This window comes from Physeter macrocephalus, chromosome 11, assembly GCF_002837175.3.
Source record: "Physeter macrocephalus isolate SW-GA chromosome 11, ASM283717v5, whole genome shotgun sequence".
NCBI classification, from domain to species: domain Eukaryota; kingdom Metazoa; phylum Chordata; class Mammalia; order Artiodactyla; family Physeteridae; genus Physeter; species Physeter macrocephalus.
The window spans coordinates 65,574,433-65,600,154 of record NC_041224.1 but is presented as its reverse complement, the minus strand read 5'-3'; the positions used below and the strand labels follow the sequence as shown (position 1 = coordinate 65,600,154).

The window sequence follows — 25,722 nt, the reverse complement described above, 5'->3', positions numbered from 1 at the left end:
CTCATGCTTGGAGAGGAGCGTCCTGACAGGGCAACCAAGAGCAGGGAGAGCGTAGAGTAGGTGCCTATTGAGGTCTGGATTCTCACTTCAGCTCCACCTCTTACCGCCTAGGAGGATCTGGGCCCTCGGGAGGGGAGGGGAGGGCGGGGGAGAACCTTACCTCTCTGCAGGAGGGGTCTTTGATGGAGTAGGCGTACACTGGCACAGGGTGTGCCCCTGGCACCGGCTGTACCACAGCCAATCCTGGGGCCTGCACGTGGGCCCTCTGCACCTCCTCTGGCTGCAAAGTCAGGAAATGAGGGTAGTCAGAAATGACCAGGCAGCAGGACCAGGGCCAGGTCCCCAGGCCTGGGGTCAGCCCAGTCCCCAAGGCCTCACCCAGAAACAGGTGCAGGCTGCCCAGTCCAAAGCCCAGAGCCTACTGGGGACCAGAAGTCCTCCCCACAGCCTCCATGACTTCACCCCCTTGTGACCCTGAGGTGCTGGCATCCAGGGACCACTTCAATGCCTGTGCATCCTAACGGGGCTGGAAGATGACCTCAGGGATCACACTGCCCAGCAACTCAAGGCTCGCTTGACAACAGTCCCAGCCTAGACAGCTCCAGGGACAAAGTGCTCACTACTAATGGAAGCAGTTCGTCTCTAGCTGCAAAGTCATAACAGGGAGGAAACCCTTCCACTGAGCTGACACTGGCCTCCCTTTCACCTGTTCACAATAGCCAAAAGGTGGAAACAACCCAAATGTCCATCAGCTGATGAATGGATAAACAAAATGAGGGATAGCCATTCAGGGGAATATTATCCAGCCATAAAAAGGAATAAAGTTCTGACACACACAACGTGGATGAACCTTGAACACATCAGGCTAAGTGAAAAGCCAGCCACAGAAGAATACATACTGTATGATTCCATTTATATGAAATATTCAGAAGTGCCAATGCACCGAGACAGCAGATTGGTGGTTGCCAGGGGCTGGGGGAGGGGAAGTGAGGAGTGACTGCTTCATGGGTACCGGGTTTCCTTTTGTGGTAATGAAAGTACTCTGGAACTAGAGGTGGGATGGCTGTACCAGACTGTGAGTGTACTAAATGTCACTGGATTGTACACTTTAAAATAGTTAAAATGGTGAATTTTCTTATGTGAATTTTACAATAAAATTATAGTTTAAAAAAAGAGGATGGTACTATATTATGATTATTGCCAATCTACAGAAAAGGAAACCGAGGCACAAAGAGGTGAAGTGATTTTCTAAGGTCACATACCTAATAAGGGCCTGGACCAGGGCTTGAATCGTGTTTTTGAAATGCAAGTTCCCTTCCTGCACCCACTGTACCCTTTAACATCCCTCTGCACCATCTTTCTCTACCGTGTGACACTGAAGAATAAGCTGGACCTTTTGCTGAAACCAAGTGGGTGACGTGGGGAGTGTCCCTCTGAAAGGGGAGGCCCAGACTCTGGGGCTCAATCCAGGGGCCCTGGCCTGCCACTCCTGCCTGCAATCCTGACCCCTTGGCACCTCACAGCCCCTGTGCGCTCAGTGGATGACCATCCATCAGGAGCCTGCGGTCCGTCCACCCAGTGAAGGAAGGGGATTCCCACACAGCTGGAGGGGGCTCTGGGTTGAGCAGAGAAAAGCCAGGCACTGGGCTGTAAGAGGATGAGGCCAGGGAAGTGCTTTCCTCAGGACAAGCTCTGTCCCTTCCGTGTGGTGGGGGACATGGTCGGGCCCACCCTCACGGGGTGAACAGCAGGGATTACCTGGCCGAGCCCAGGCTGGGGAAGGCAGGGAAAGCCCTGCACGACAGGCCACGTGCTGGGGACCTGGACCCTGAGGTGGGGCTCTTCTTGGTATCGAGTGCTTTCATGTGAAATGTGGGCTCCCAAATCATTGGCTATAATGGACTGATTTCCTTCCCTCCTCTTTGCTTCCCGGGTATCTTTTTTTTTTTTTTTTTTTAAATTTATTTTATTTATTTATTTTTGGCTGTGTCGGGTCTTCGTTGCTGTGCGCGGGCTTTTTCTAGTTGTGGCGAGCAGGGGCTAATCTTTGTTGCGGTGCGCGGGCTTCTCATTGCCGTGGCTTCTCTTGTTGCGGAGCACGGGCTCTAGGCACGCGGGCTTCAGTAGTTGTGGCACATGGGCTCAGTAGTTGTGGCTCGCGGGCTCTAGAGCGCAGGCGCAGTAGTTGTGGCGCACGGGCTTAGTTGCTCCGTGGCATTGGGATCTTCCCGGACCAGGGCTCGAACCCGTGTCCCCTGCATTGGCAGGTGGATTCTTAACCACTGCGCCACCAGGGAAGCCCACCGGGTTTCTTTTTCTCAACATCTTTACAGAACGGGAGGAGAGCTGGATCAGAGAGCGCACTGGTGTGTGGGAAGGGGAGAGGGGATGATCTCCCAGGTCATATTCTCCCAGGCCTCTAGGGAAAGTACACAATCTCCACAGTACTCTCTATGCCAGTGTTCTGCAAACTACAGTTGTGACCCATGAGTAGATCATGAAAGCAGTGTCACAACTAGCATTTTTTTGTATTACATAGAATAGTACAGAAAATTAGAGTACCTCCCATGTTTATAAGCATAATTTGTTTTGCAAAACTTCTGTTTTAGCCACAGGTATGTGCATGTGTATACCCTGTAGGTTACACGTAAAATATGTTTTTTACAGTGGGTGGTGGTCAAGAAAGTTTAAACCACTTCACATTCATTAAGATGGCCACTATTAAAAAAAAAGTGAATGAGAAATGTAGAGAAATTGGAACCGCTGTGCACTGTCGGTGGTAATGCAGAATATGACGCAGCCACTACAGAAAACTGTATGGTGGTTCCTCAAAAATTAAAAACAGAATTAGTATATGATCCAGCAATTCCACTTCTAGGCAAATTTTATGCTGTATGTATTTGATCACCATTAAAAATGAAAGAGTTGAAAAGGTCCCAGTCTATCCTTCATGTGTGTCTCTGCAAACTGCTGGCATGTAAGAGAACGTCTTTCGACCTGGGCTGTGAACTCCCCCAAGACAGGGCTGGGCTCCTCTCCACCTCTGTCCCATCCTCCCTGACACCCCCTGCAATGTTAATGAAGCAGGGGACACACATGAGGGCTCAGTAAAGAAAAAAAATCATGATGACTGATTTATAATTGTTTTACAGTTTTAAAACAATTTATTTTTTTCCATTGTATTGTAACGTCATTGCAAAAAGAGCCTGTGAGAAATAGAGGAGGGAAAATGTCCGAGCCACTGTCCCACCCAAGTGCTCCTAGTTAAGCCTGTTGGTGTTTTTCATCCTCTCCGCCTACAGGCACAGGGTGGCGATGAAAGTACACCAGCAATTTCAAGAGGGATGAGTGTTGGCCCTAGAAGCCCAGTTCCTGCCTCCTAAGGCAGAAATGTGGGTCTAAGAGTTGCCTTTCTTCTGGCACAACCAGACCATGCCTGCCACCCTCAAGTGGCCACACCTGTCCTTTGCACGCATGGTGTGTGACCCACTTCCATTCCCCAGCTCCATTCACCCTCACCCCCAAGCCTATTACCAAAGTGAAAGCAAGAGACTGCAGGAAGAGGATTCTTCTGAGGCTCCAAGTTCAAACTGCTTAGTAGCTGGTAGTGAGAGGTCACAAGACAAGACCTGGCAAAATGCCTAGACCTTATTCACACAAGAGAGTACAGGCTCTCTTGCTGTTCATTAACCAGCAACTGGCGTCTGGAAGACAGTGCAATCTGTGGACCCAGGGCACTTTCAACTATCATTCATATGATTTCTTTGGGAACATTTTTCATTCTAGCACTGTTTGTAATGCCAAAACAACCTAAATAGCCAAGGAGTCAGCTAAAAATAAACCATGCTACAACCACTTAATGGACCACTGTGCAGATGCAAAAAGGCATCAGGAAGCTCCCTGTCTACTGATAAGGTAAGAATTCCCAAATACTGGGGCTTCCCTGGTGGCGCAGTGGTTAAGAATCCGCCTGCCAATGCAGAGGACACGGGTTCGAGCCCTGGTCCGGGAAGATCCCACATGCCGTGGAGCAATTAAGCCCGTGCGCCACAACTACTGAAGCCCGCGCCCTAGAGCCCATGCTCTGCAACAAGAGAAGCCACTGCAATGAGAAGCCCGTGCACGGCAACGAAGAGTAGCCCACGCTCACCGCAACCAGAGAAAAGCCCATACGCAGCAATAAAGACCCAACGCAGCCAAAAAATAAAATAAAATAATAAAATAAATTAAATAAAAAAAAGAATTCCCAAATACTATTATGCCTAGGGCACAATACTATGTATATGTGGTACCGTGCTACTTTTGTACAAAAAAGAAAAAATAAAGTGGAAAGCAAATATATATAGTCATATTTGCTTGTAATTACATAAAGAAATTTTGGAAGGATATGTAAAAATTAATAAAGATAGGAATATGGGTATAAGAACTGGACAGACAGAGGACAAGGTGGGAGAAAGACATTATTACTTTTAGGTTTTTATTTCTGACCATGTGATTGTATTGCTTATCCAAAAAATGGGCTAACTGAAACTTGAACCATCTGTGCCTCTAAGAGGCTGAGAATAGGCAAGTTTCAGAAAATAAGGAGTGAAGTATGCCTGCAAGTAAAGAATTGAGAGTGTGTGCAAAGCTTATTTTCTTTTATCTGGGCAAAAATTAAAACACATTCCTTGGAACAGAGCTGTTGCCGCCTGTTCTGCAGAGAAACTTTTCTTTTTGAGGGCTAGGGTGAATGGATGAACATACATAATAAAACTCACAAAATATTTTAAAAATATATAAAACAGGGCTTCCCTGGTGGCGCAGTGGTTAAGAATCTGCCTGCCAATGCAGGGGACACGGGTTCGAGCCCTGGTCTGGGAAGATCCCACATGCCGCGGAGCAACTAAGCCCGTGAGCCACAACTACTGAGTCTGCGCATCTGGAGCCTGCGCTCCACAACGGGAGAGGCTGTGACAGTGAGAGGCCTGCGCACCGCGATGAAGAGTGGCCGCCGCTCGCCGCAACTGGAGAAAGCCCTCGCACAGAAACGAAGACCCAACACAGCCAAAAATAAATAAATAAATTTAAAAAAATATATACATATATATAAAACAAAATTAAAATAAAGTTGCTGGTCAGTCTTAGTGTTTTACAGTATTTGGGAAAACAACTGTTACAGTTTTATTGCTCTGAGTAACTGACAAAGCAGAAACTATCCAGTTTTTGTAGCAAAGGGGTCACACGCAAACAAGCAAAATGAATGAAAAAGTCAAATGGTTTGCCTCATTCTCCAAGAGCCACAACTCAAGCTGAACTGTGAAAGTGGTTTAACACTATCCTAGGTGATCTTTTTTTCCCTCTTCCGGTTTATTTTTTTGTTTGTTTTATTTATAGTTTGATTTAAAACAATCAGATTCAAGTTGGTTAATTTTAGTTATGTAACAACCTGACATGATGGAGGAAAACAACCTTTAAAGGGATTGTGTCTATGGTTTGATTCACTTAGAAATTTTATTTTCTTATAACTTAAGTGCAATAAAATGTGTTTTTTCATGTTAGTATGCCTGTTTCTTCCACTGCTGAACTGTGAAAGTGGTTTAACACTATCCTAGGTGATCTTTTTTTCCCTCTTCCGGTTTTTTTTTTTTGTTTGTTTTATTTATAGTCTGATTTAAAACAATCAGATTCAAGTTGGTTAATTTTAGTTATGTAACAACCTGACATGATGGAGGAAAACAACTTTAAAGGGATTGTATCTATGGTTTGATTCACTTAGAAATTTTATTTTCTTATAACTTAAGTGCAATAAAATGTCTTTTTTCATGTTAAAAAAATGGGCTAAAATGTCCTTTTTTAACTTTTTTTTCTTTGGCTGCACCATGTGGCTTGCGGGATGTTGACCCCAGGCCACGGCAGTGAAAGCCTGGAATCCTAACCACTAGATCACCAGAGAACTCCCCTGGTGTTTTTTTGTTTTATTTTTTTTTAATGATTTTTGTTTTATTTTATTTATTTATTTTTATTGTTGTTTTATTTTTTTTAATGCACCATCTTATTTTATTTTAATTAATTTATTTTTTTAGGGTGTGCTGCGAGGCACATGCAATCTTAGTTCCCCAACCAGGGATCGAACTTGCACCCCCTGTAGTGGAAGTGTGGAGTCTTTACCACTGGACCACCAGGGAGGTCCCCCCCTGGTGTTTTTAACTTTTGTATATAGGTATATGGGAATGCGGTACCCAAGGCAGTTAGGAAGTGGCTTCAAGTCCTGCCCCTAGCTTGCTGTGTGGCCTCAGGTTAAGTCACACTCTCTCTGGGAGCCTTAGCTTCATCCTCTGTACAAGAGAAGGTTAGAATCCAAGATCTCTCCTAGCTTTGAAACACTCAGATCCTAAGTTCTGCCTCCTAACAGGAAGCCTCTCCTGATTGCCTCAGCCTACAGCAATCTCTCTCTCCTGCAGGCCATGCCGTGGCAAAGCTAGAAAGGCTGAACACCCTCACCATAAGACCTGCTTTCCATGGAGGACTAGTCAGTCCTGGGCCCAGATCCTCAATAGGCACGTACACCTGGATGACCAGAATAGGGAGCAGACCAGATGCCCGGTCCAAGAAGAAACTGAAGAAGCTTATCCTGGCAGAGAGGAGCCATGCATGCAAGCACCCAAGAGGACAGGTTAAAGGGATGCCGTTGCATTTCCACCCAGGGACGCACTCTAAGTCAGAGCAGTCCAGAGATGGGAGTGGCTGCCTCAAGAATGAGTGAGCTTCCTGTCCCTGGAAGGTGTGCATGATAGCTGGACAGCCACAGGTCAGGGGTGCTGCAGAGGTAATGCCAACATTAGAGGGAGTGTGGGCACTTCCAAACCCTGAAAACTATGGTTCTTGGAACTATGCTGGCCCTGAAATCACACCGATAGAACCCAGGCTGCTGTGATCACTGTCTGACTCCTGGCCCCATTCTTCATTTGTCTCCAAGATCCATGTGTGGGGGGAGACGAGGGGAAGGTCCACATACCTGGGGTGGGGCACACGGAGGGGAGGGTCATCTGCCACATCTATCAAGGGCCTGCCTACCAGCGACCACCTCCTTTATCTCCTGTCCCTCCCTGGGCCTAACCCCTCCTGAACCCATCAAGAGCTACTTTGGCATTTAGGAGCCCAGAGCCAGCCAGCCAGCCCTTCCTTTGTTCCCTCCCACTGAAGGCTCCAGTCCAGGTCCTTGCTGTCCCTCTCTCAGGTGCTCTCCCTCCTCTACTGCCTGCAGACACAGGGAGAGCAAGTCTCAGTTTCCTTCCTTACACAGGGGAACTCCCAACCCACCTGACCGGCAGGACATACCACCTCCCCTTCAGACCTCAAGCCCATCTCACCAGGTCAACGTCAAAAGTGTCTCTGGGAGTGTGGGCAGCTTCTGGGCTGGCTCTCCTGGAAACAGCTGCATCTGGAGAACACAGAGAAGGTCACAGGCAGGTCAGAGACATCCCTGGTGAGAAGCATCCTGTCTCGGGACAGTGACAAAGGAAACATCCCTGTTGCTTTTCCTGGAGACCCATTCTCCAGGGCCTCTGGCAGCACTGGGGAAGCTCCATGGAGGGGCTGTAATTGGAAAGAAAGCTCCCTGACTGCAATGGGCATGAACTCAGCCAGAAGGAAGAGAGAAGTAGCACTAGAGAGTGCTTGTCTTTGGCTCCAAACCCCAAGCACAGCTCTCTCCATCTTGGGGCTACCACCAAGGCAAAGCATGGACAATCCTAACACCGTTACTGCTCACTGATTTCTCTGCATGGTGAGAGCTCCGTGATACTCTTCTGACCTGCACCCTGTTTTTATTAAATCTAAATCTCTCATACTTCAGAATAAAATAACTCCTTTCTCTGCCACTTCCCAGTTACAACACCCAAGGCAAGCTGTTTAAACTCTATGCAGGTCATTTCCTGTACATGGGGTAACAGTCACCACCTAGGTGGAGAAGGCACAAGTCCATGCCCACTCTAGTACTGCACTTTTATAAGCCCATGTCCACTATCTCCAAGGGCAGGAGTGAGCAAGGCCTCCATCACTGGCACCTACCTGAGAACCTTCGGATTCTGTAGCCTCCCTCCCCTTACCCAGTGAGGGCATCCTCACACCAGCTGACCAGAACTCAGAGTCCAGCTTAGAGATTTTGTCAAAGAGCCATTAAAGCCTCCCCACTCTGGAGGCCCTCTTGTGCACCCCCTGTGTCTCTTGGAACCCCCCTGATATCTCCAGCTCCTATAAAGGTGCTGCGACTCATGGATTTGTATTGCAGAGCCAAGCACTGTCTCATTCCTCAGCTATGTAATGTGCCCCAACCTTGTCTCCCAGTGGGACTGGACAACTCCAGGTCAGGAACTGGTGTGCTGTCTCCATACTTCCCAAGTGCCCAGTACAAGGCAGGGCCCATAAAGGTTGGCAGCTGGTCCAGATGGCGGGCCATCCCAGGGGAAAAAGGTCTCCTCCACTGAGCCCTAGCATGGTTCTGGGTAAGCACCCAACCACAGGGGATAGGGGGAGTGGTTTTTAGCCCCTCTGCCCATACCTCATGTTCCAGTTAACTTCTCTGTTGCTGGACACAGGTGGCTTAAGAGAACCTACTGAAGTGGTTGGTCCCTCTGGGGCTAAAATGATACAGGGTCTGGTTCTCAGCTTTGTCGTTTCTTAACTTCCTCTAGGGTCACAAGATCGCAGCTAATCCATAGGGCCTTGTTAATCAGCCAAACGTGACCCCTCTGGGTGGCTGCAGCCTCGTGTCAGTGCCTCCTCTCCCCCAGATTTATCCTGCACCCTGTACTGTAACCTATGATGTGATCAAACCCAAGAGACTTAATAAAAACCCCACAGTTTCCTTTTCTGTCATACGGAACTGATCTTCTCTACCCCACCTTTCCCAAGGGGCAGCGGCAAGGCCCAAGCCCTTCAACGGCAAACAGGCCAGCCATGAGGGTGGCTTACCTGTGCCCTGGGTGATACGAGAGACGAGATCCTGCAGGCGCACCTTGAATTCGTCAAAGCTGTCTGTGCGCACGGCAGCTCGCAGGCTCTGGGGCTCCTCCTGGCGCAGCTGGTGGAGTGCTTTGCGCAGGAAGCTGTGCATGTCCAGCACCTCCTGGTCGGAAGCATAGAGCTTCATTCTCTGCACAAGCATGCTGCCTGTACGGATGCGCTGCAGCACAGCATCCAGGCGGCCCAGTTGGCCTGCTATCTCTTCGTAATCGCGCTGGTACCGTGCATTCACCCCCTCCAGCAGTTGGCGCTCCAGCTCCAGCACGTGCTCCACCACCTGGCGCACGCGCGCGCGGATCAGCTCCTCGATGTCCGCGCGCACGCGGCCCAGCTGGCTGATGGCCGAGCTCATTTGCGCCTGCGCCGCACCAAAGGTGCGGTCCTGCTCCTTCAGGTCCTGGGTCATGACGTCCAGCTCCTCCTGCCGCTGCTGGATCTCCGTCCTGATGTCGCACTTGAGCTCGCTGTGGCCCCTATCCAGGAGCGCGCACGAGCAGCACAGCGGCTTGGAGCAGCCTCGGCAGTAGATGCTGCGGACACATAAGGCTGGCCTGATTTAGGGCTCGCCTGCTTTTTTCCTCTTTATATTCGTTATTAAATTCCTCGTCAAAAATTACAAAACTTTGAATCATGGTATGTTTCTACATTCGTGCTTTTCTCAATTCAGTGTTTATGGTTATGGTGATAGTATCCAAACTACCAATAAAACGTATTAGAACATCAAAAGTTACTAAACTAATAATAGCTAGCCTCCATCCGTGAAACAATGCAAAGACGTACAACAAGAAAGTTAATCATCTCTTCCCAGCGTTTCTGAATTTCCTTTCCCCACCTCGGAGGCAACCAGGTGAACACCCTGGGTGCATCCTTCACACCTCTCTCTATTCAAACAGCTTTACATAAATATCCAGACTGTGCTGCTGCTAGCAGAATTCAAAGGACTTGATACATTTCATTCCACTTAGTCCTCCCTAGGGTTTCTTAAGGGAGAATTACTGTTATCCTCATTTCACAGATAAAGAAACCAAGACATTCAGAGTTTAAATAATTGGCTCAAATATCTACAACAGTTTTGGGCAGGTTGATGTTCTTAAAAAAAATAAGAGCATGCTAAACCTTTGTAACTTCCTCCTTTAATTGAACTTTTGTTCAGGACACTCCTCTAGGTCTACAAGTATGGATCTGAAGTATTCTCGTTAATAGCTTCTTTACATTCCAGATGGACCACACTGATTCATTCATCCTGTTAATGGACATTCCAGTGATTTCCTGTTTGTGCATTTTTTTCCCCAATATGCACAATGCTTTCTGTAGCCTAATGCATGCATCCTTTTGTTTCTATGAAATACATTACAAAATAATAGGATTGCTAGATCAAAGAGTATGTATATTTTTATTTATTTAATATATTTTAGCCAGCAGACACTTCCATAGCATTTACTATGTGTCAGACACTATTATAAGCATTTGACAAATATCAACTCATTTAATCCTTCTAACAATCCTATGGAGTGGGGATTATTATTATCCCTATTTTAAGGATGGGGAAACTGAGCAAGAGGTACAATAACTTGTCCAAGGTCACACAATTAGTAAGTGGTAGAGTCCAGATGCAAATTGTAGTAGGCAGAATAATGGCCCCCATCCAAGTACTAATTCCTGGAACCTGAATATGGTACCTTACATGGCAAAAGAGACTTGACAGGTGTGATTACATTAAGGATCTTGAGATGGAAGATTATTCTGGATTATCTGGGTGGCCCCAATGTAATCACAAGAGTCCTCGTAAAGGAAAGAGGCAGGAGGCAGGAGAGTGAGAGAAGGGAGAGGTGATGATGGAAGTAGAGGTCACAGTGACACTATCCTGCTGGCTTTGAAGACGGAAGGGGGTCATGAAATACAGAATGCAGGCAGCCTCTAGAAGCTGGAAAAGGCAAGAAAATGGATTCTCCTCAAGAGCCTCCAGAAGGAACACAGCCCTACTGACGTCTTGATTTTAGCTCAGTGAGACCCATTTCAGACTTCTGACCTCCAGAGGTACAAAACGATATATCTCTAATGGTTTAGGTCCCTAAATCTGTGGTAAATGTTACAGCAGCAACAGGAAACTAATATAAAAACCCAAGCAGCCTGGCTCAGAGTCCATGCTCTGAAACACTGCAGTGCTGCTTCTTCAAATATTACCAGGAAAAATATTAGATACTTCCCTAGAAATACTGCTGTAATTTACTCTCACCAGCAATGAAAATAAGTTAGCCCACCTGAGGCCAGGAGAAAGGATTTTAGCTGGGGCCACTTTGGCCTTAATTACTGAGATCAACTTGTCCCAGAACTGCCAACGGAGAGCCTGCTGGCCGACCCAATTCTAAAATCTTGATACCAGGTACTAGTCCTCAGCTTTGCCAGCTCTCAACCTTCCCAAGTCACCCAAGGTGGTAAGGTCCCAGGGCTTGACCCTCCTGCTCAAACACAGGAGACTTATGCTAGCAAAGCTTTTCTGGAGACAGAAAAGTGTGTGGAAAGTGGGATGGGGGTTGCCACTGGGTCATGAGCCTTGAGCTCCTCCAGCCTCAGGAAATCGGATCTAAGGAACAGAGACCCACATCACCCAGAGGCAGGGCCGGTGGCTGTGGTAAGTGGCAGGTGGAGCAGAGAAAAAAGCTGGGCAGATGTGGATCTGACCTCAGCTCTGTGCCCTTCCTTGGCAGGTCATTTAACCTCTCTGCACCTCAGTTTTCTTACCTGTAAAATAGGGATAATTCCTACCTCATATGGGAGTGCTGGAGAGGATCAAATGAGGTAAGCCCTACATGAATGTTTTTGAAAAAGACTATGATTATAATTGCCTGAAATATTAGTGCTCCCTAATTAGACACTACTAATGAGAAATGTTAAGCAATTATGAAAGGAATGAATAACTCTACAGAGGGCAATTTGGCAGTATTCATCAAAATTACAAATGTATTTATCCTTTGACCCAGCACTCTCCCTTCTAGATAGATATCTTTTCTGCAGCTCTATCTCCATACATAAAAAATAACATTTGTACAAGGTAACACAGTCCATAATAGCAAAGAATAGAAACAACCTAAGTGCCCATCACTAGGCAATGAGTTACATAAATTACAATGCACCCGTACAATGTAGTACTATGCAGCTGAAAAAAACTGAGGAAGTTCATTATATGGAAAAATCTCTCTGGCAAAATAAGGATAATAATAGGAGTATTAGGAGGATTCGATGAGTTAATATATATAAAAGGTTAGAACAGTGACTACCATATAATGTGTTCAATTATAACAATGTATATTTTAAGTAAAAAAATCAAGGCGTAAAAGTGTATTATAGGGGACCTCCCCTGGTGGCACAGTGGTTAAGAATCTGCCTGCCAATGCAGGGGACACGGGTTCAATCCCTGGGCCGGGAAGATCCCACATGCCATGGAGCAACTAAGCCTGGGCGCCACAACTACTGAGCCTGCATGCCACAACTACTAAAGCCCGTGCGCCCTAGAGCCCGCACACCACAACTACTGAAGCCTGTGTGCCTAGAGCCCACTCCCCGCAACAAGAGAAGCCACCGCAATGAGATGCCTGCGCACCACAATGAAAAGTAGCCCCCGCTAGCCGCAACTAGAGAAAGCCCGCGTGCATCAACAAAGACCCAACGCAGCCAAAAAAAAACAGAAGTGCATTATAGGACGCTGCCTTTTGTGTAAGAATGGAGAAAAATAAGAATATATTCATATTTGATTGCATTTGAATAAAGAAACCTTGGAAGGATACAAATTAATAAAAGTATTTACAGGATGGGGGAGGGAAGAGGTGGAGTGAGGCATTTCACTTTATGCCTTTTAGGTTGCTCCCATGTTTGAACCTTGTGAATGTATTGATATTACCTGTGTTTTTAATTAAAGAACAGAATTCTACTAGATGTGGGCAATTAGATAGGCTATAGAAATAAAGGGAGAACTAGAACCAGTTGTCATTTTCCTAGCTTTGGATCCATGGGAGAGGGGCTGAGACGGAGGTGAGTGACCCTTCCTTAGAAAGAGTGCTCCGGGCCTGGGAAGGGGACCCCTAGGGTGGCCTGGCTGGAGGGAGAGCAAGACTTGCTGGGGGGACCACAGTCTCTGCTGGGTCCTCTTCTTAAGCCCCTTCTGCCCCAAATGGGATCTCCCCAGGGAAACCAGCCACCCCTGCCCCTCTGGATGGAAGGAGACAATTGGCTTCAGGTCTCTGTTGAGAGGCCTGCATCAGACGCCCTGGGGTCCAAAGCCCCCAACTTTCTGATAAGACTGAGGTGTAAACCCTGAATCAGAATGACCCATTGTGGGCCTGCCACCCAAGACCAAAGATGACCTAGGGTTCCTTCACCCTCATTCAAAGGACACTTACTGAGCACCCACTGTGTGCTTGGCACTTTTGGGGGAGACAGAGGTGAGGTGGGCACCTACCCACAAGGAGCTCCATGACAAGGACCCAGACTTAACACAGACAGAGAGGTGTAGTAGCTCTGGAAAGCAAAAGGGCACTTATTTGCTTCTGGAACACTCGAAAGAATGAACTAAAACACCACGGAATCAATAAGAAGTTGCTCAGCAAAGTGGCTGGATTATACCAGAATTAAGAGAAGAAAATAGCTTAATTCTATTCCAGCAAAGCAAATGAAAAGAAATATGGAAAAATTTTCCATGTTCTCATTCACAACAGCAATTTAAAAAATGCTAAAAAAAATACCTAGACATAATCCTAGCAAGAAATACATAGAACTTATATAGAGTAAATGACAAAAACCCACTAAGAGAGAAAGTCTAAAAACAGAAAAGTGTATCAAGGTCTCGACTGGAGAGACTAAATAGTATAATATTAATTTTCCTCAAGTTAATATAAAGGTTTAAAGCAATTTGAGCCAAATTACGAATGAGATTTTAAAACTTAACCAACTGATTCTAAATTTCACATGATGAAAAAAAAGAAAAAAAGAAAAAAGAATAAATTTCACATGAAGGAGTAAACAGATCAAATAGCTAAGAAATTTTTTGAAAAATCAGTGTAAGGAAGGGGATTTTCTCTGCCACTGACAACATTATAGAACTACCATTATTAAAAGTGTATATACTAGTCTAATAGTCAAGAGAACGATCAGCACAACAGACCAAATAGTCCTGAAAGAGGCCCAGGCATCTATCAGAATGTAATATTTTATAAAATAAAGAAAGCATCCCAAACTAATGGACATTAAAGGATTTTCAACAATTAGATCATGAAAACTGGCTACGGGCTGGGGGGGGAAATAAATCAAGTTAGAGCTTTGCTTCATACACTACACCAAGATATATTTTTGATGAATCAGAGTTATATATGAAAAATAACACCATGGAGATATAATAGTTGACTATTTACTCTCATGACGGTAAAGACCTTATAACTACCGAAGAAGTGGAAGAAATCATACTATCAACAGATGCAGCTGCCTGAAAATTCAAAACTATCTATTTTTTGGAAAGACATTCATGACCTCCTATTATAAGAAAAGCACATTTTGTAACACTAAGTGTTGTTCCTTCTGTTTTAGATGATTATAGAGACACAGCAGGAAGGAAAGGAAAAAGTCTAGACTGATAGTAGTTACCTCTTTCTCTTCCTCCCTCCCCCTTTTAACTTATTAAGATTTTCCAGGCTTCCCTGGTGGCGCAGTGGTTGCGCGTCCGCCTGCCGATGCAGGGGAACCGGGTTCGCGACCCGGCCTGGGAGGATCCCACATGCCGCGGAGCGGCTGGGACCGTGAGCCATGGCCGCTGAGCCTGCGCGTCCGGAGCCTGTCTCCCCCTTTTAACTTATTAAGATTTTCCAAAAGTTTCTGTAATCAATTCTAAACAAACGAGTTTGGACTTTAAATAGGAGGCAATGGGGAACCGTAAAAGAACATCTCCTCTAGGAATTATAACAAGCTCTTTCTCTTCGGCCTTGTGATATATTGTTTTGTTTATCCCTTTGTGACTGTTCAGCGAATTGACTGCATGATTAATATTTTAATAGAAACCCCAACATGTTTCCTGGGTTCTCAGTCTTCCCATCCAAAAGCTGCCTGTGTCTAAACCGCCATCCCAGAGGCCACGTGACAGCAGACAGGGCATGGGTTCTGGAGGCAGCCCGACCTAGGCCTGAATCTGAGCTCTTCCACAATTCCTAGCTATGAGGCCTTGAATAGATTACTTTCTCTCTCTGAGTCTTAATTTCCCCATCTATACAATGGGCATAAGGATGCTCTCTCATAGGCTGTTACAAAGACGAGGGGCTGGTGTATGTGAAGTGACCAGCACAGTGCCAGATACACATTGGACATTCTGGAGCTGTGAAAGAAGAGGGGGCATTAACCACACATGTACATGTGGCAGGGGAGAGCCCTGCTGCTAGTGGGTGAGCCTCTCAACCTCAGGCAGTAAGGAAACATCACCACTGAGTGTGGTCTCTGCGCTGTTCCCTTCCCAGTAGGGACATGCTGCCCTAGACCAGCCACACTTCCCAGTAGGACCAGAGCAGCATGGCACTTCTGCTGTCCTAGGAAACAGGGTAACTCAGAATGCAGGAAGCAAAAATCCTATGAAAACAGGACTAGTGGAGGAGAGATGGCCCCAGAGCAAAACTCCAGGGCAGGGCCTGGCTTGCTTGAATGGTGACGGAAAAACTCTCCACTTCACCGCCCCCATCTCAACAAGGGTTGACAGGAGCTCTCACTTTGGTGGAGTATGAAAAAGGAGCAGCCTCCTTTGGAAATTCAAATAATTAGCTAGAGGGTAATTAAAGGGATCTGTCAGTCATTTACACAGTAGTATGGATGCATTTAATGAGGCTGTTTTCCTGCCATCTCCAGGGTGACACAGTTGAGGAAATAAGATTTCTGAAGCCAGGAGAGGAGATGTGTAATTGTAGAGACTGGGATGCTCAAAGAGAGTGAAAGCATTATTCCTGTTGACCTCCCCTCCTCCAACTATTCATTAGTTGAGAAGGTGGTGACAGAGATAGGAAAACCTGCGGTCTCAGAGAGGAAGATAACATAAGTTAAGAGAAGCAGCAAAGAGGGACTTCCCTGGTGGCGCAGCAGTTAAGAATCCGCCTGCCAATGCAGGGGACACGGGTTCGAGACCTGGTCTGGGAAGATCCCACATGTCGCGGAGCAACTAAGTCCGTGCACCACAACTCCTGCGTGCCTAGAGCCTGCGCTCCTCAACAAGAAAAGCCACCACAGTGAGAAGCCCGCACACCACAACGAAGAGTAGCCCCCGCTCGCCGCAACTAGAGTAAAGCCCACAAGCAGCAACAAAGACCCAACGCAAACAAAAGTAAATAAATTAAATAAATTAAAAAAAAAAAAGAAAAGCAGCAGAGAAAGAGGAGAGGAGGAAGCCTTGTCTATCTCACACTATGGTCTTATGCTGGTCCCACACCCAAGAAAGAGGAAGAGAAAGTTTGTAGTTTTCCTTTCCCATTCTTTTCTATGTAGGTCTCTGCTTTCAAGACTGGCACATCCATGGTGGACAGTGTTCTGCTGGGCCACGTCACTCATTCAGTAGGTAGCAGGTGCACTGCTGCATGGGTGCCCTTCCTCTCCTGCCCTCTCTATGGCAGTGAATGTCACTACTGTTCAAAGGCCACTCAAGCCAAAGATCAAGGGGAATTCCAGATTCCTCCCCTCTTCGACCGCTTCAACAATAACTCATTATTAAGTCTTGTTAAGGTCTACCTTCATTTACTTAAAAAAAATTACTGAGTACCAGCTATGTACAGGTATGGGGCTAGAATGTAGAGATGATTAAGGTAGAATTCTGGTTCCTAAATCTGTCACATCAGTTCCCATTGATACTGCCTTTGTTCCCCAATTATGGCTTATCTCCTTTAGCACTGTCCCCTAATAGGCCTCCTTGCCTCTGGTCTCTCCAATCAACCTTTCCCAGTGCCACCACATGGTACTTCTAAAATGTGATCATCTGGGAATTCCCTGGCGGTCCAGTGGTTAGGACTCCATGCTTTCACTACCAAGGGCCCTGGTTTGATCCCTGGTCGGGGAACTGAGATCCCACAAGCCGCATGGAGCAGCCAAAAAAAAAAAAAAAAAAGTGATTATCACCATACACTGAGGTGACTGCAATGATGCCCCTTGGAAGTACAGTCAGAATAGTATCAAGTGCAAGAAATATCTTAAGTAACACATAAGTAATATGTTAATGAAGGAGATTCAATTTTTGAACAAAGTTAGATCACTTGGGCAAATTCACTTACTTTTATAATAATGCACTATAATTATATAGTACTGGATATTAGTGAACATGAACACAATTTGGATTTACATGCCAGTAAATGTTGCAAGAGGACAAAGCAAAGTTTATCACATAGATAAGTACAGTGATTACTTATTAATCTGATTAAGCTATTTTATTTAAATCCAACCTTATTTCAATAAATAAAACAGCAAAAGAGATGGAAATAGCTGAAACAATCAATTAACTAAAGCCATAAATAAGAAAAATGCTATTGGATATTAAGGTAACAATAACTTAGTACTGTTTTAAATAACATATGGTATAAACAGACAGCTCTTCTATTTAGTTGTACCTATCTCAAAATACCTCCCCAACTCTAACAGCTTTGGCAGAACAAATCCAAACTGTAAAACATGCCAAAGTGGGCTTCCCTGGTGGTGCAGTGGCTGAGAATCTGCCTGCCAATGCAGGGGACACGGGTTCGATCCTTGGTCCAGGAAGATCCCACACGGCGTGGAGCAACTAAGCCCATGTGCCACAACTACTGAGCCTGTCCTCTAGAGCCGGTGAGCCACAACTAGTGAGCCCACGTGCCGCAACTACTAAAGCCCACGCGCCTAGAGCCAGTGCTCCACAAGAGAAGCCACCGCAATGAGAAGCCCGCACACTGCAACGAAGAGTAGCCCCCACTCGCCGCCAACTAGAGAAAGCCCGCGCACAGCAATGAAAACCCAACACAGCCAAAAATAAAAAATTAAATAAATAAATTTATTTAAAAAAAATATGCCGAAGCAGGCATTTGTTACAAAATTCTATGACTATCAAGTTAATCATTAAATGTTAACAGAATCTGGTGACATAGGAAACAGGCAGTAACTCCTTATGTGACACAAACAATTTTGATATTCTCCAGAAGTACTTTTATTAAAATAGGTATAAAATGATTTTATGTAACTCTGAGTGTATACTGTGGTTCTGATCTTTGTTACTCATTCAATACTCACTAAATATTTAAGTTTCCCCGAAACTGTGGTAATACTCTTAAGATTACTAATCAGAAAAAAAATAAAATCATAAATTAAAAACTGTAATACTAATGGTAATAGAGCAAGAGGAAAATGAGAAGGAAAGGAAGAGGAAGAAAGAGGAGGAGGGGTTATGTAAGAAAATTTCATTGAAATAAACAGAATTTTTAAACTAAAGGAGCAAGCCGGGTTTCAGAATAATTTGATACAATATGCTCCACACCAAGACAGCTTGGTTAAATTGATAAACTTAGGGAATGAAAAATATCTTTAGGCATCGAGACAGAAAAAGCAAATAAATTCGGCCTCAGGCCTCTCCTGGTGGACGTTTGATGCTGCAAGATAATGCAGCAAAGTCTACAAAGCTCTAAAGGAAAGACCATGACCAGGTATATTACACCCAGCCAAGATGTCATGCATGCATAAAAGCAACTGATAGACATTCTCAACACCAAGACACTCTAGGACTTCAGAACACAGAAGTCCTTCTTGAGAAAAACTGCTGATTGCCAACATCCATCCAACCAAGAGCTGAATCAAAACAAAGAATCCATGAAAAGCGGTGTTAAAGTAAAAGGACCAGCGCTGTGCATTAGAGCCATTGTGACATGGAACCAAGTCTACAAACATGGGAGTGGACCGTCCTGATCTTTCACGGCAAAGACTTTGTTACTGTCTAAAATGGATGCAATTCATTAAAAACAAACTATGATGACTCCAGCCTCTTGATGCCTTAGTAATTTTTTTGCTTAATCTTAGAGAGGTCTTTTAGGAAATATTTTAGGATGAAGAAATATTTCTTTGAAGTTTAGCAAGTCTAATTTTACTTTAGTATCTTTTTCTTTCATCAAAGTCAAGGAAAATTAAATTTAACATTGCTTAAATAGCATGCTTCCTTTGAATAAGCTAATTGTAAGGGAACATACACTCTGAGCTCGAGACAAGCAACTTGTAGAATCCTTTTTTTGCAACTTGGCCGGGTTGTTAGTTGAAAACTACCTGTATGTGGAAGCCGGCAGCACCAGGACAGACTTTGCAGAGTCTGCAGTCAGGAAATCCTGCATCCTGTCCTGGCCCTGGCTCAGATAAGATCTCCTCTTTGGGGATGAGCTCCCATTAATGTTTGGGCCTCTTGCAACAATTCTCTCTTCCTCAATAATCTTATAGGAGGGTCTGGGAATTAAGGTAACAGCACAGGAAAAAACATCTCAAAATACAGGAAAGTGCTTTATTGTGTTAAGAAGAGGTCAAATCCAACCAGAAGAGCCCATTCTCTGACCATATTGGAAAAGGTTTCAGTTTCCTATTGAAAGGCGCTGCCCAGGTACCAAGGGATCGGGGAGCGTCACTCAAGGCTGGTTTTAAGCCTGTCCCCTGCACTCTGGTTCCTGCCACCACTGCGTGATGTCTACCTCTGCCCTGAACCCTCCCCTGGGCCGCCCAGGATGCCTCTCCCCACCTGTTGCCAATCATTCCAACTTCTGGTCTTGGGAGCTCTTTTCCCAGTTTATGATCTCATCATACGTCTCAAACTTGAATAATAGGTCTTTCATTTTCCCCACTCAACTGTAACTAAAGCTCTTCCCGCTACAAGTTTTGATGGTCCTGCATTAATTCCCCTACCCCATCCAGCCAAGCTTTGGGATCTGACACCCCAACATGGGTCTCAGCACCATCAACAGTCCTAAACCCCCATTACCCTTGGCTGCAAGGCACTCCCCAGTGCTCCCCAGCACATGTGATGAAAAGGCTGGCAGCCACCTTGACCTCCAAGTCAGGCAGGCCATGGCCGTGTGAGACTCTGGCCTTCTCCCCATGCTGCCACCTCTGCATTCTTGCAGGCCTCACCCCCACCTGCACCATGCCTCAGCCTCCTACTGTGGCTCCCTTTCCCCAGGTCCAGATTCTTTGCTTCAGTTCCGCTTGGGTCATATATCCAACAGTAAAGGTGGTAAATCTCAAATTCTTTATGGAATAGGGTAAAATGTAAATAAGCACAGCCAAAGAAAAAAAATCCTGGTCTCCTTGCTCCTAAACTTGCCCACTTCACTTCAATCAAAGTACCAGAGTGCAGAAAGAGGATCTGAACATTATCCCACTCTCTGCCTTAATAACACCAGTGGGTTTCCAACAGAGTCCCCAAAGGTCCATTCACACTGTGTTCTACAGGATACTCACCGGTACAAGAGTAAACTGCAGGAAAACGGAGCAAACTGAGAACATTCTTTGTCCCGGAAATTGTAGGATAGAGTCCGAACTCCTCCAACTCTCCCATGTTTAACCCTAGCTCACCCTTCCGGCCCCTGCCCTCCTACACAGCCTTTACTTGCAGTTCCTGAAATGCAGCAGACTTGCTGGTGCCTCTGCCTTTGCACATGCTCCCTCCCCTTTCTGCTTTCTTACAGGCCAGGCTAAGTGTGACACCTCCTTGGAAGCTGCCATCCCCAGCCAATCCAGGCGGGGCAGGTGGCCTTTTCTGAGATCACATGCCTGGTGCCTGCCTTCCTTCTTCCTTCTGCCCTTAAATAACTGAGCACACATGGGATGTCAGCCGTCTGGCAAGGGAAAATATGAGGGAGAGGACGGTGTCTTATCACACTGTCCTAAGGGTGACTATCAGCACAGAGTGACAATGGTGAGCAGGCTTCCTTGAAGCACTTTGCAGCCTTGATTGTTAACTGCAGATCTGGTTCCTCCACCAGACTGTGCCCTCAGAGGGCCAGGGCTGTATCTGTTTGTATTTATACCCTAGCACCTAGCAGAGGGCTTGCTACATAGTAGGAATGTGGGCTGACAAAGAATGGACTCCACAGGCATGGTGATCAAATGCCAATGGCCCCAGTGAGGCCACTCCCAGGCTGAGTTTGAAAGTTTAAAGCCACTTCTGATGCTGCTCCCCAGTGTGAGCCCTAAATCAGCTCAATGTCAAAGGATGGAATGGTTTATTACTGACTTGTAACCTGCAGGAAGTTGTGGGTTATTTATGACACTAAGGTTTTGTGCAGAAGAAACAAGTTGAGTTTTTCTAGTAACCACTGGTAGATTGTGAAACAACTGTGAATTGTGACTGTGTGTGCACGATTTTTAAGCAATATTGTCAGGTTTTTGAAGCCATCTACCATGCTCAAGGGAAAAGAATCCTGTCCTCTTGCTGGCTGGACCTCCTTGCCCCTTGTACCGTGCCCACTGCGGAGAAATCCACCCCCCATACTAGAGGTGAAACACTCTGTAAGCTACCACCATCTGGGGCTCTGGGAGAGGCCCCATCCTCACTGCAGGGTAGGAGATGTAAACTGTGGTTTATACAATTGCTGCCAGCCCTTATCAGTACAATCTAGATGTCCACATTTACATGTGAGCAGACAACACAGAACCACAGGACCTATAAAGAGAATCAGCAGCCAAAATGGGGACCAAACTGATTCCTGGCTCACACTGAAAAAAAGGGTAATATAGGAAACATGAACCTTCTAAAAATTCTAAGTTTGTTTTTCAGGGAGATTTAAGAATATACACTGAGAAAACAAGAACAGGCTGACAAGAAAAAGCATCCTGAGAACACCGACCTTGTTTGGCAATTAAAAAAACATGATTGCAATTGTTGCAGCACCATGGATGGACCTAGAGACTGTCATACTGAGTGAAATAAGTCAGGCAGAGAAAGATAAGTATCATATGATCTCACTTATATGTGGAATCTAAAAAAAATGATACAAATGAACTTATTTACAAAGTAGAAACAGAGTCAGAGAGATGTAACAGAGATGTAAGACACAAACTTAAGGATTATGGGGGAAAGTGGGGGAAGGGTTATGGGGGGGGAAGTGGGGGAGGAGGGATAATTGGGAGATTGGGATTGACATATACACAGTACAATATGTAAAATAGATAACTAATAAGGACCTCCTGTATAGCACAGGGAACACTACTCAATACTCTGTAATGACCTATATGGGAAAAGAATCTAAAAAGGAATGGATATATGTATATGTATAACTGATTCACTTTGCTGTACAGCAGAAACTAACACAACATTGTAAATCAACTATACTCCAATAAAGTTAATTTAAAAAAGCCACACACACAAAAAAACAATAGTTATAAAAAGAAAAAATAAGCAAATGAACAGAAATCAATATATAAAAAAGTAGAAGACAATTTCTTAGAGCTGAAGGAAGTCTTGAATTTTCAGTTCAACAATGTCAGAGAGGATTATTGAAAAAAGAAAAGACCTATAGCTTGATCAATCATTTTCAAGAATAAAGAAAAATTATATAAAAATCCTTAGCAAACAAAAACAGATTACCCACAGGGGAAAAATAGTTAGATAATAATTAAATTTCTCATCTGCAGCACTGGAGGCCACAAATTTATGAAGCAATGTGTATATACTCCAAGATGAAAGATTTGTGATTGTGACCTCAGAATTTTACACCTAGCTAAACTTTCCTTTAAATGTGACAGCAGAGAACTCCCTGGTGGTCCAATGGTTAGGACTCCGTGCTCTCACTGCTGAGGGTCCAGGTTTGATCCCTACTCAGGGAACTAAAATCCCACAAGCTGCGTGGCATGGCCAAAAATAAAAATAAAAAATAAATTTAAAAATAAATGTGACAGCAAATGAAGGACATGCAAGTTAAGACAATCAAGATTCCAGAAGGTAAACTCTGAAAAGCAACCAAAAAAAAATTACTTGAAGTATTCCAGCCAAATGGGAAATTAATAACATTAAATAATTGAAGAAAGAGGAAGATATGTTATAGAAAAAATATTGTGAGCAATGAAACTAATTAAAATCTAAGATTATAGATAACAAGTGGGTTATAATGTGATGATGACACTTAATAACTGTCAAAAAAGGATGCTTAGAATAGAAAAGACATAAAATTTGGTAATAATCTGAACTAAAATTTCATGTTATTTCAACTGTATCTGAATGTGGGAAGAGAAAGAGGGGAGAAGAAAAAGTATGCTAAAAGTTTTACCTTTTCTGGAAGAACAGTTGTAATCTACTCTTGATGGTGAGAGATACACACACACACACACACACGTTCTAATATGTTTGTTAAAAATGTAAACCAGAATAGAAAGAGGAGAGATATATATATCTCTAGAAAGAATACACATTTTTAAAAAATCCTAGGAATATGCTAGTCCACGGAATATGGTCCAAGACCCCAAAGAAAACATCAGTATAGTCCCAGATATAACTCAAATACTAGGTGACCATACTGTAGAAATTAACATCAAATATTTAAATCAAACATCACAAGCCACTTGAAAATTTTAGAAAACTCCCTCCTCCAAACTCTTCTATCAAAGAAAAAATGTTTAAAAAGAGAAAAGACTGAAATTATAGATATTTGAGAAATGACTGACTATGGCTACACTACATCAAAGTTATGGGAGGCAGCCAATGTCATACTCACAGGAGTACATATTAAACAATAAGGATAACAAATAAATGAATTAAATTGTTCAGTTAGATGATGAATAATGAGAGACAAGTAGAAGAAAGAAAATAATGATAAAAACAAAATGATTAATTAGAAAAAAGGAAAACATTAATATCAGTAAGTAATAAAAGGAACGACCAAAAAGCTAGTGCTTTGAAAAGATCACTAAAATAACCATAAATATACAACATTAGAAATAAGAGGGGGGACACAATTACAGGTATAGAGGAGATTTTTAAGTTACAAAAGATAACTCAGGATGAACCAGAAAACATTCCAAAAAATCTGATTCAAGATCCAAAAAAAAGGGGAAAAAAACCTACTCTTTTCTACTCTTCAAAAAAGGTACCTGTATCAGATAGTTTTTCAAGAAACTTCTATAAGCTTGAATTGCTATGTTCTTTAAAGTAGTCTACAGCAGTGAAATTATCAGAGTAGCATTTTAACATTTATTGAGTATTTAATATGTGCCAGGCACTATGCTAAGCAACTTATACATATTATCATGTTCAAAAAAGCCTGCAAACTCATTGAAAGAGTTGTCTTATCAAATGAATAAGAAAACTTGACAAGGAAATCATATTCATAAAATTTGATCACATTTATAAATATAGATAATAGCCTAAATAAAACAGTACTAAATGGAATCTAGCTAGAAATTAAAATAATAGTATATTATGACCAAATAGACTTTTTCCTCCCAGGAATTAAAAAATGGTTCAACATAAAGAAACCTATTAATTCATCATATTAAAAGGTGAAAGGACATCTTCAGAGTCCAAAAGAACATCTATTCCTGAGTTAAAAATAAAACAAAATAATAGCAACAACAAAACTCTTAGAAAACTAGAAGTGGGAGGCAACTTTCTTAATGTGATTTTTTAAGGTCACCTAAGGAAATCAATAATAAGCATCATACTAAGCAAGAAAACATAAGAAACTTTCTCATGAAAGATAGGTACAAGACAAAGTTGCCTTTTCTAACCACTGCTTCACATTATTCAATACTGTCCTGGCAGTTCTGGTCAATCCAATGAAACAAAGCTACAAAGAGGTAATATGTATAAATACTGGAAAGAAAAAAGTTTTTATTATTTGTAGGTGATATGACTGTTTACCTAGAAAATCCAAAAAATCAACTAAAAAACTTATAAGAATAAAAGAGCCCAATAAGATGGCTAGATGTAATATAAATACACATAAATTAATAGCATTAGTGAATGTTAATGATAACCAGTGAGAAATTATAATGGGAAAAGATTCCATTCATAATATTATTACATATTATAAATTTAACTATAATTTAAAAGTTCAAGATGTTTGTGAATAAAACTATAAAACCCAAAGATATAACCAGAGATGAGGACAATTCTTCCAAGATTTAATGTCATCTCAGTCAAAATCTCAATGAATATGTAAGTTCTGAAACTGCATGAATTGTAAGAGCAAAAGCAACTGTACAAATTATGAAAGCGAAATTATTTTTGAAGAAGAATGGGAATTCACCCTATCAAATATAAAGCTACAGAACTCCTTACAGTAGTAAGGATTAGCATAAGAATAGTTTGGTGCAGAACAGAGATTTACAAACATATTCATGACTACATGGACATTTAGTACAAGATTAAAAGGGCATTTCAGATCAAAGCAAGAGTGGATTATTCATAAGCTACAAGGATATATTGTACAACATGGGGAATATAGCCAATATTTTATCAGGCAGGCCATGGCCGTGTGAGACTCTGGCCTTCTCCCCATGCTGCCACCTCTGCATTCTTGCAGGCCTCACCCCCACCTGCACCATGCCTCAGCCTCCTACTGTGGCTCCCTTTCCCCAGGTCCAGATTCTTTGCTTCAGTTCCGCTTGGGTCATATATCCAACAGTAAAGGTGGTAAATCTCAAATTCTTTATGGAATAGGGTAAAATGTAAATAAGCACAGCCAAAGAAAAAAAATCCTGGTCTCCTTGCTC

General features: G+C 43.7%; 1 protein-coding gene across 11 annotated transcripts in view; it reads right to left on the bottom strand.

Moving 5' to 3' along the window:
- Positions 1–25,722, bottom strand: part of PML (PML nuclear body scaffold) — a 52,902-nt gene that overhangs the window by 13,966 nt on the left and 13,214 nt on the right. For all 11 annotated transcript variants that reach the window (XM_007110826.3, XM_028495048.2, XM_055088110.1 and 8 more), the window contains exons 3-5: positions 8,956–9,536; positions 7,353–7,423; positions 161–280 (exon numbers count right to left, since the gene is read on the bottom strand). In XM_007110826.3, the coding sequence (XP_007110888.1) occupies positions 161–280; positions 7,353–7,423; positions 8,956–9,536 (772 nt within the window). The remainder of the gene's footprint in view (positions 1–160; positions 281–7,352; positions 7,424–8,955; positions 9,537–25,722) is intronic.